Source organism: Dermacentor andersoni, chromosome 10 (assembly GCF_023375885.2).
Source record: "Dermacentor andersoni chromosome 10, qqDerAnde1_hic_scaffold, whole genome shotgun sequence".
Lineage (NCBI taxonomy): Eukaryota > Metazoa > Arthropoda > Arachnida > Ixodida > Ixodidae > Dermacentor > Dermacentor andersoni.
Window position 1 is genome coordinate 66854876 of NC_092823.1, and position 11326 is coordinate 66866201.

Here is an 11326-nt window from a genome sequence, read left to right on the forward strand (position 1 = left end):
AGAATGTGCCATCGGGGACAAAATTGCCCAGGACGTGCGAGAGTCGACCGAATTTTATGGTGCACTATTTGCTGGGATCAGCCGTGCTACCATCTGCGTTCGGAATGTGCATACGTGACCCACTGTTTTCAGCAGTCTTGAACAGAAATGCAATTTGGTCAACGCTCGCACTTCCAGGGTACTTTTGTCCACGACAGTACATCGCCTTTAATGCAAATGTCATGAAGGCAGCTCATAGACAAAGCAGCAGGTCACCATTGAGAAAATTGTCTGGCCAACACACTGACATGGCTGCAGAGATAAAACACTTTGCACTTTGTGATATGAATGCACTGCATAGCATATATACACTAAGGTGCAACATTTCAGTCCTCAAGTTCTTAGATCACAGAAGCAACTTTATTTTCTTCAATCACTCGTCTTGCACTTCTTCCTGGTGAAAGTTGTTCTTGACCCAAAATGCTTGCAAGGATAAACTTGCTGCTGTTAGGAGAAACAAATAGTATTCGTGAATATCCATCCTAAAGAAAGCGGCAAAAAAGTATAATCACAGAACACGACAAAGCAGTAACTTCTGTGTTAGAAAAACATGTAAGTAGACCAACATTGTTGGAACAAGGGATGTTGCTATAGCCAACATTTCGACATAGGTGCTTGTCATTAGGGTAGCAAATGTTTTACTTGGCTGTGTTGTTTTGGATTGTGCATAGCTCAGTGGCCCCTAGCCTCATTGGGGGAGAAGAAACTGGTGCATATAATAGGTCAAGAGAAGCCAGTGTTAAAATAAAAGAAGGAAGGGTGTGCTTAGCAGTGGTGATTGTGATGGAGCGGGTATGAGCACTACTGTCAGTTCTTGCAAAGAGTAGGGGTGACCAAAACAGAAAATGATGTACACATGTAAGCAGTCATTAATCCAGTAGACCTAATCTTCTGAGAAGACAAAATAGGTATGAAGATAAACAGTTTGCACTTTTGGAAAAGCAAAACGAAGAATTAAGGAAAATAAATTTTGTATCAAGATGCATCTGGTTAAGATCACTGTAAATGGTAAATGAAGGCATATTACGAATATATATTTTGTTAAAAGCCGATGAAGAAAAGATATATTAACGAAATATTAAAAAATAGGGTCATTAAAATTAAACTGGGTATGACCATAAAACAGTAAAGAATAGCCTGTGGAAAAAAATGGGATGGACAATATGATAACCAGGTGCAAGATTGCAAAACGTCGAGCGCTGTTTGTATTCATGCTGCTGTTGACGGCTTCAAGTTTCTGTCTTCCTGTGGAACCTTTGTCTTACTTGAACAAGGAAATGGGTCATTTTTTAAACAAGTCAGTTGATATGCAGTTCAAAGCTTCATCATTATTATATTGAAAGAAAATATTATGGTCAGTTCTCCTGGGTGTGCTTTCATTCACCAGTTATTTCCACCGGTGTAAGCTCAAAATTTAATGGTCAAAACGGACCTTAGCTCCTCGCAAACCATTAGTTGGTCTTTTCTTCAACACAGATGCCTGCACATTATATGTGTTGGCAGGAGTGCTAGCGAACTACATTAAACTTGTTGCCACAACCAAAGTGAAACTTGGTAACAGTGATTGAAAAAAAAAAACCAGCATTCCACAATATTGATTCAAGTCGTCTGGAAAAGTTGCTTAAGTTAATGTACACCCCCCACCCCACCAGACACAATTATACACCACACTCACTCTCATGGTGTCAACCATGCTATTATAGCACTAGGCATCAAGTAGGAGAATTAGAAGATAACAGGGCACAATGCTTTTTGTTAGAACATCAAATGTGCTTTACATAAATGCTACATTCCAACTAACAAAGGAGCAGCCGATAGTGACCAATGCATACGAAAGCTAATGACATTCTGTGCAGCAGAATGTTGACGATGAGGTGTTATGCGCACAAGGGCACTCATTCACACAAAATGACATCCTGCAGACAAACCTTGTGCCAACATTACGGTTTGAAAAACACCACATTGGAAAGCAAAGAGTGCTAAATTTGTTGAAAATTACTAAAAATTATTCGATTATTCATTATCGTTACTGTTCGTTAAAGATTCACAGATTGTTCCCTACGGGTGCTGTAAACTGCTTTTATAGTGGTAGCAACAATGATCTGTGGCACAGACAAGAATAAATGCTCATGAAGTTTATTCAAGAGTATACCCTACAAATTACACCCCATTTTACATTCCAATGTGGTAGAAGAGGAAGACGAAAAAAACTACTTTCTCGCGGAGGATGCATACCCCAGAACAGAAGAAACAAGTGTACCCTAACCATTGCTGCTGCCGATGCCTGTGCACTAGCAGTTGCATATAATATGGCGGTTACAATTGTTTTTCCACAAGCACTGCAAGCTGCTGCCAGTTTACCAGTACAGAGCTGTAATAAATTTAGGGCAAGTTAAAGCTCTCTAATGGATTCATCTGATATGACACAATTGGAATGCAATATTCTGCAAATAAGTGAAGAGCGATGTGCCATCCCATACAATGAAACACCTTTGAAGAATCTGAATCACTACCTGCACTCTTAGGCAGTTACACCCTTTGGAGTGCCCCTTCTGCCACACAACAATAATCATTATCTGCCTTGGTGTGTTTCCTTTCTTTAAAACGCCACGCCTGCTACTTTCCTTTCGGGAATGCTATCATGCTGATAACGCGCATGCCGTTCGTTACTGGAAAGTACAGGGCTCGCAGCGTTAAAGAAAGGCAACGCAACAAGGCAGATGACGATTATCGTTGTGTGGCAGAAGGGGCACTCCAAAGGGTGTAACTTTGCCTAAGAGTGTGGGCAGTGATGAGGTAAAAGAGTGTGTTCTGTGTAAAGTAGTGCACCTGTATAACCTAAAGCTGTGGAGAATGCATTTAGTATCAGCTGTGAAGGTTTCTAATTTTAATTGCACACAGTAAAAACCTCCATGCAGTTTTGCAAAACGCAAATCCCCTACCTTTTTGTTGTTCAAAGGCAATGACACGTAGGGCCATAACATGTACATTATGAGTTTTGTTCCCAAACAATCAAAGTGAATAGCACCACCTTAAGTGTTATGTGCCTTCTGTCTCACATTTTCTGTCAAAAATTGGTAGTGTCAAATGCTGCGATCGGCAGAAAAACGGATTTCTGGAGCAATATAAAGTATTAAGTACCGTGATCTCAGTTCTTTCACTGCTGTTTAAGCATTATCGGGTCTTAAAGTAAAAAAACGAGGAATAAATACACGCATATTTTACGTCACAACCCTCATGAGGCATTTAGTAGTCTGGATTATAAAGGATTCCAGATTTACAACGCAGGACAGATTTTATTCCACTGAAAGAATGGCATCATGCCAATGATTCTGCATTTGGTGCTATATTTATTTGTATTTAGTTCCGTTGGAATGTGTGTGTACTGTCAGCGATATTGCTTGACATGTTTTAGATTGACTGTTTTCTAAATTTAGGCAAATTCATACTTGCAAATAACCTTGTATGACACCAAGAACTTGCTTAGCAGGAGTATTTCTAACATTTGCAAGACATTAGGCTCTTGAATGCATATCTAAGCCTGGGGTGCACGCCGCCCCCTAATCTCATCAGCAAGTTTCTGGAACTCATCTACAAGGTATGTTATGATGAATGTAAAGTTGCTTGAACGGGAGAAATAGGGAATTTAAACAGGTGAATTATGCAGCATAAGAATGATGTCAGCAAGAAGCAAGCATCAAGAAGCACTGTCACTCAATGCGCATAGACTATGAAACGCAAGAATTATTTGGGATGATTTAAAATTCTGGCATTGGAACGAAATGTCTTTTAATCTATATATAAACTGATTATTCACTCTACTACCACTACCTTTACCAGAAACATTCATAATCATTATCCTATCTATGCCACATCATCCTAGCTAATATTCAAGCCTTCATAAGCTGCTTTTTTTACTGCTAATTCTCTGTGGGAAAGAGGTGTCCGTATGAAGACCATATCATATACTTATTACCCGCTTTTTGATAAATGATAAGGGAAAAACTTCACACCAAAAATGCGTTGAGCTTGAGCAAGTTCTACGTTTGAAGCTGTTTTCTTTTTTCCCTTTGCCATCATTGACCCACCTGGTTAGCTAAGTAGACAGAAAAGCTGCAGGAGAAAGGTAGGGGTGCCAAATTAGACTTGTGCCCCAGGGGACCTTTTCACGGTCACTGGAGGAACTGCCTGTGGCCTCGGCATCTTCCTTGAGGGCCATGGCCATGTCTAAGAAACCTTGTCTCCACAGGCTGCATAAAGAAGGATAATTTTCTGAGCCAAGTCTTTTTCTTAAAAGAACCCATTTAAGGTGTATTCGTGGCTTTGCACCACAAAACTGACACATGACTGGCCACTCAAGACACTTTATGTGTATTCGCAGGCTTATTCCTTGGAAAAACACTTTTATGTAGCACACAATGAGTAACAGTAACAAAAAAGTGTATAAGGAGGCTTTCATATTGCTCTACAACTTTTCATTGACACATTTCATTTTATTATTTGAGATATTTATTAACTAATTAAGAATTATGTAATTAGGCAGAATGCAAAATGTAATCAGAGTATCTCCAAGCGACGGCAAAGAACATTACCTTCATTTTGTCTAGTTACATCGCATTTACATATTTCTAAATCTTGGTGCACGATAGTTAAGACACCCTGTAGATCAAAAAACAATATTACAATTTTCATAATCATCTCTTGCGTGTTATTGGTGGCTATGGCTGCTTCAAGTTATTCTTTCAGTACGGCAGAAGCAGTTTTGAAGTGAAATTGTTTTGCATCGAGGGCGGTAATCTAGAAAATGAAGCAAAAGGTCAAGTTGTGTTCACTATTCAGATGTTTAACTAAGAAGCTGCAGGAAAAGGAAACAGAACACAACACCTAATAAACAATGCAAAATTTGAAAATTTGAACTGAACAAGAAACCAGTTTTTGAAAACACAGAAAAAAGCCAGCAGCTTACGTCGAATACACCCTTGCTATGTACTCCAAGTGAAGTTGTTACCGCAATGCTTGGGCACCATAGGAACGTAACAGTCAACAACTTTGAGCAGAATATTAACACCACTAAATGAACTGGCCTTTGAAGATTCTTGATCTGAAATCCTCAACGACTTGTTCTGGCGTTTAATCTGTCGAGCTCAATCTGTATTCTCAAAAGCTGGCTCTCGACCATAATTTCTCTAAACGCAACATCAGCTTAAATCTCAAGATAGGGTTGACCTGTAAATAAAGTGGATAATGCATGGCAAACATCATGAACACTCTTACATGTTAACCAGAGGGTTCACTCATGCAGCCATGAAATTGTGATGCAGACACGATATATTGAAGCTGGTTTTGTGAAGTGTTTCATGCTTCCGAGGCTTCTTCTCCAGTTGTGAAAGCTGTCTACACTAGCTAAATAAGCGATGAGAATAAAAAAAGAACTTCAACATGCTCACAATACGTTGGCCATTTGCAAGTAAACAGCAGCCTTTTTGGGCGCACAGGTTGCCTGGTGCAAATCTACTATGCCACAGTACTTGCGTTACCCAGTACCAGCCACTTTAAAATGCAATGTGTTCAGAGCCCTTTCCCTCTGTTTTTTTGCTTTGGAAACAGTTTACCATGTGTTCAGTAGGCGTCGAGAAAGGGGACAGAAAACACTGTGCACCAGTGATTTCTAATGTTTTGCTGGATGCAGCACACCGCACCGGATGCAGGTGAAGCCAGTGGAAATGCGGTGTCATGCAGGCGCTTGTCCTGGAAGCAGGGCATATGGTGGACTAACTAGTGCGTGCGATCAGATAATATTGCTGCCGAAAAACTTTTCTTTGTGGTTTTTCACATTTTAGGAGGTCTCTACATGTCTGGTAAGCACTTTTATGACAATCTGAACCCGTATACGATAGTGTTCTCTTACATCAATTTTTCTCATTTACCAGTGTTTCCATTGCACGCCACTTATGTTAGCTACACTGTAGACATTGCAATGAAAAAATTCTGGACACCTCGAAACACTGCTTGGGTAGTTTATGGCACATCAGGCAGGCATGTTAGGGGAAGAAATGCCACACACCCGTGCAAACGAAGTGCTGCCGCAAAGTTGTGAAGCACCAACTTCCGGGACAAGGTTGGCTTCAGTCGAGGGTGCTCGATGTGCTGTCCATGCCCTGTAGTAGAGATCAGTGGTGTGGACCCTTTTATACTGGCTGTCTTTTCTGGTCGGAACCTTGGCAACAGCTTCCACCATACTTTTTTGAACCTGCAACATGTGCAGAGAAAGTCACATCACTGTGCGTTGATTGTATGGCTTTATTGTTCTACACATTCTATCAAATCATTAAAAAATACAGTTCGCACATTTTTACTACTGTATATAGACAGTCTAGTTGCTAGACACGCGAAACATTACCATCCCTCTGACAGAATGCAACAATAGAAGCGTACACTGTAAAGCTACACTAAAATTTAAATTGATGTGACACCGTATGAGCATACAGTATGCTTACTGTATGCTCTAGCCCTGTGTCAAGTAAAAGTTAATCGTCAATCATTTATGGTGTATTTCTACTTATTCTGGGTCATCAAACTGTACAATCAATGTTCCAAGTTTACACATTGTTGGCTTTTGATTGCCTATGTGATCCGTTTCCTACTTACACATGCAGTAATCCCACTGTAATAAGGAAAAAGAGTTAGAAAAAGAAATGCCATGATAATCTTCCACATTTGCTGAGGGCAGGAACAATGGCCAATAGCATGTGGTTGAAGCTACATAAATACTCAGTTTTCACACAGCTTAATTGTTCAGCAAGTAATAAAGAGGTACACTGTGCGCCTCTGCATAACCAATAAAATCTGACTACTTGACACTGTACTAAGGCTGCTGCTTGATAGTGTTCGGCAGTTCGGCTTTGGTTTTCTGATATACAGAACTGTTTAGGTACCAGTAGTTTGCTTTGCGATAAAATGGAACTTAGAGCACTGGTCATTTGCACATAAATAATGCGACAGCAAATATAACACAAGGATAGGAATATGGGTCTCTTAGAAAAAGTACATACACATTATGAATATAATGTGATGTGATGCCACAATGAAACAGAAAGCAACGCATAGAAGTGGACGGCACTTCCATGCCACCAAGGTTATTGGACAGACAGTACTTCAGAAGTGCCCGCAACACAGTCAAAGAAGGCAAAGCAGCATTTCTTTGCGTTCAACACAATGCATTGGCGGGCTAGTTGGTGCGAATCCATAAATACTTTGTTTAGCGCAAAACAATGGACACAAGAAAGACGACCAGCACAAGGCGCTACTCTCAACTGACATCACAGTGCATTAGTGTGCTTTCTTTAACCTTGTACAGTGCTCAATATGGTTTTTTTGGATTCTGTCCTATGAGTGTGCTCTTGTGATCAGATGTTGGTGGTTCCTGTACATGGTGTTCACAGCGCATGTTCTTCTAGATTCTGCTGTCTACAAAGGAGGGACGCAATAAAGTGATGTCACTTGAGAGTAGCGCCTTGTTCTGTCGTCTTTCTTGTGTCCATTGTTTTGCGCTAAAAAAGCAATTATGTATTCCTTGTGTGTGTTTGAAGACAGCTCCACACGCAGTAGCGATTCCAGTATTGCAGCCCAGTGGTTTAGCTCGCCGCAGCTTGAAGTGCCACAAAATATAAGGAGAGAAACCTGCATTATAGTTTTGTTGCAAACAAGAATATAACGTGAAGTGCATTCTGAGGCCCGAAACTATAGAAAAAAATTTCATGATGCACCACTGTGCAGGGTTTTATAGCAAAGTCAAATACATTTAGTGTAAATATCACACTATGATGGTACACAATGGTGGTAATCTGTAATAATATAAAAGGTGCCTTAATGTTACAACAAAAGTTGACATTACTTAATAATAGCCCTGTAAAATTTAGCATGCAGGGGCACCACTTGGTTAAACAATAGTGATGTAATGTCTATGTACACAAGTATTGCCCATGCATTTCTGCCATTGTCCAAATGGCATAAATGAATGGGTAATACTTGTATACATAGATATTACATCTCTATTGTTTAACGAAGTGGGTAAACTATGTCTGCCTCATACAAGATTAGAATTAAGCCATAAATTATATATAGTCACCCTAACAGTAACACCTCATTTGAACTTCACAGTAAGTAGACGTCACCTATTCAAAGTTTATATGTTGAATGTAACGAACCCTCATTACAGCAGCGCAGAGCATTCCTCACATTTCCTTACGTACTCAGAATTCAAGTCATCACCGCAACACATATGCTACAACATCGTCACACAGTGCAACTCACGCTTACACTACAGAAATAAACCAAACATGTTTAGGCCACTTGTACTGCAGTATGAGCAATAGGGTCGGGATTATGAAATTCCCCACGAAGTCCTCCAGGTTGCCAAGAAACCAGAACGGTTGGCCCCGTGGTACGATTTCACGCAGTTGTGTGACTGGACATTAACACATTTAAGGAAAAGAGACACTCCTCACGACCACATTATACAAGAATTCCGTGCTCTTCAGGACCAATATCAAAATCACATGCAATTCTACACTGATGGGTCCAAAACAAAACAACACGTGGGTGTAGGGGCCGTAACAGAAAATTAGGAAAGAAGTATTCGTCTACCAAAACATGCCTCTGTTTTCACTGCTGAAGTTTACGCTTTATGGGTTGTAGTGAAAAAGATTATCACTGGCAAGCACAAAAACACAGTCATTTACACTGATTCCTTAAGTACACTGAAGGCTCTAAACCTAAAATCTGAGTGTGAACCCCTGTTAGGGGACATACTAAACATGGTCGCACTTAACAAATATGGGAGATCAATCCACTTCTGCTGGGTACCAAGTCATGTTGGGATACCGAGTAACGAAGCAGCGGATAGATATGCATCGATGGCAGCGAACAAAGAGATAACAAACACAACACTTCCATACAAAGATAGCATCCGCGCGATTAGAAAAGCCTTAACGGCGAAATGGCAACGTGAATGGGACCACTGTGCTGACAACAAACTACATCTCACGAAACCCATAGTTGGCGAGTGGAAGTCATGCTACCATCAGGAGCGGTTCATCAATGTAGTTTTATGCCGACTACGCATTGGGCACACACACCTCACACACAATTACTTACTTACGAAAGAAGACACACCAACATGCGAGAAACGTCAACAGCCACAAACAGTTATGGACATATTACTCACATGTACGCAGACTGAAACACACAGACGAACACTTTTGCACAAATTATATCAACTACACATACCTTTACACCCTGCTCTAATTTTAGGTGATGATCCGCTAGTCCCATTATGTGACGTTTGTAAATTTCTAGACGACACTGGATTTTTACATAAAATATAATTATTAACAAAGCCTTTTCCTTCATTAACTGGATTTTAAAACACCTCATGTTTGGCGCAGCATAGCCTTAGCCGCTTTTGCGCCATTAAACCCCATTTAACTAACTAAGTAAGTAGACGCCTGTTGATGCCAGCCTCCCCCAATGCTAAACTGTGCTGCATGCTTTACAGAGAAACTATAGTGCTATCACTAAACTCTGAAGCTATTCAGGACTGCAGCATTGTAGAAGACATCTACAAATGTCCCATTTCATGTGTAACAGCCTGAATTGTTTGCACATCTTACCAAGTGCAAATTAAAATTACTTCTCCTTGTTTAGCATTTTTGCCTGCTAGACCACAATCCAATGTCATCAATATATTAACATATTACCTCACAGAACCTAATTTGGCTTATAGATTAACACCTTTGCATACTGCCACAGCTACACTCTGTCATATGCATTGCAATCATAAAGGAGTGCTTGTCCACCAGCACTCCAATGTCACTAACAAAGATCACCTACACAGCTTGATTCAGGTGGCAGGTGGCAGTCATGATTCAGGTGGCAAATAGCTAAGAGAAAAAAAAAATCCACTCACTTTGAGAGCTACAATACTGCGATAACTTGAGAGAGATGGACCCATTGCAGGCAGCAGACCTCTTCTCAGCTCCAGCACAACAGCAACTTGCCTTTCAGTAAAAGAAAAGGATTGATTAGTAATGATAAGTTACCTTGTTTTTGCTGAGTATCAATACAATCTGACTTTCATGCATATCCACTCTCCGCTTTAGTAATACAACTGAATTATTCGTAAAATAAAAGAGTCAATGATGATACCATTCGCTTCTCTTGTATGTCCAATTTTTTTCGCACTGATACCCCGTTTACTGCTTGCTTACTGACACGAATGCCTTGACTGCCCAGACATCATTCGAAGCAACACGTCTTGCTGCACTGCAAAAAGTTGCACCGAGGAAACACAGCAGAGCAGCCAGAGGAAAGAACTTTTTTTTTCTGGTCACAATTAAAACGTGCACCCAAGCAAGAAAGTAACGATCACAGGTAGTGAGCGACTGCTATTGCCTCGAACGTTTATTTCCGTATTTTAACAGAAGTTCTTGTATCGGATACAGTATGCTCTCAAGCCAATACAAGCGTCAATACAAGTGCGCAACTGAACGCAGTTTTATTCTACGCTTTTAACGCGAGTGAGCAAAAGGTTAGAAGTACCTCACGGAAATTGCGATCGAGCCGATCGCGCTACGACTGGAATCGATCTGAAAAGATAGGGTGATCCCTTTCCCCATTCATGCGTCAGTTTTGCCCTAAGAAGTTGCATAGTGGTCTTTTGAAACAATATTTCTGTTCGCGACACCGGCTTACCGCACATCACTTTAACACCTACGTTATGCAAACCAAATAAGATTAAAATGGGCTTACCTCATGAGCAAGTTACGAGTGCGCGTAGACTGTTGAACACCCGTTGAGGGCAAGCAGGATATATCCGTGTCCAAGCGCATACGTGCACCCAAACACAGGACAACTTCTTCGATGCCGCAGCGTGCAGAGTTTTGTACACGAAGTGAAAGACATCCAGCGCAAATATCTCCGCGCGATGACGGCAAATGACGAGCGCGCAAGCGTACAAAACACAGCGACAAATTCGGAACTTTGCCCATTCGAACGTGCCGAGACCCAAGCAGCGTAACCATCCATCGTTTTTGTTCTTCGCTCCCGATGCGTCAGTCTCTCTTCTTTGGAGTCTTGCTTCACTCTTGAGTACAAATCAAGAGATATTTACGGCAATTTAACAACTTTTGCAACACGACACGATAAATTCCGGCTGACTACACATGTGCAGCTCCGTCTGCCACTCCTAACGGGCGCGCAGCGCGCGCTGCTCCCTGGTGCCGCACTC

The 11326-nt window shown here is 40.9% G+C and overlaps 1 protein-coding gene across 2 annotated transcripts; it reads right to left on the reverse strand.

The window, feature by feature from the left end:
- Positions 1-377: 377 nt before the first annotated feature.
- LOC126543992 (uncharacterized) lies at positions 378-11049 on the reverse strand. 2 transcript variants are annotated; one of them, XM_055062427.2, is made up of 5 exons: positions 10849-11049; positions 10007-10097; positions 6104-6289; positions 4128-4289; positions 378-480 (listed from the first exon to the last, which is right to left on the reverse strand). In XM_055062427.2, exons 1-4 carry the CDS (start codon positions 10926-10928, stop codon positions 4212-4214), a joined length of 435 nt encoding a protein of 144 aa, XP_054918402.1. In that variant the 5' UTR covers positions 10929-11049; the 3' UTR covers positions 378-480; positions 4128-4211. The 2 variants fall into 2 exon arrangements, with proteins under 2 accessions (XP_054918402.1, XP_054918401.1); XM_055062426.2 differs by having other exon boundaries at positions 378-483.
- Between the last annotated feature and the right edge of the window lie 277 nt (positions 11050-11326).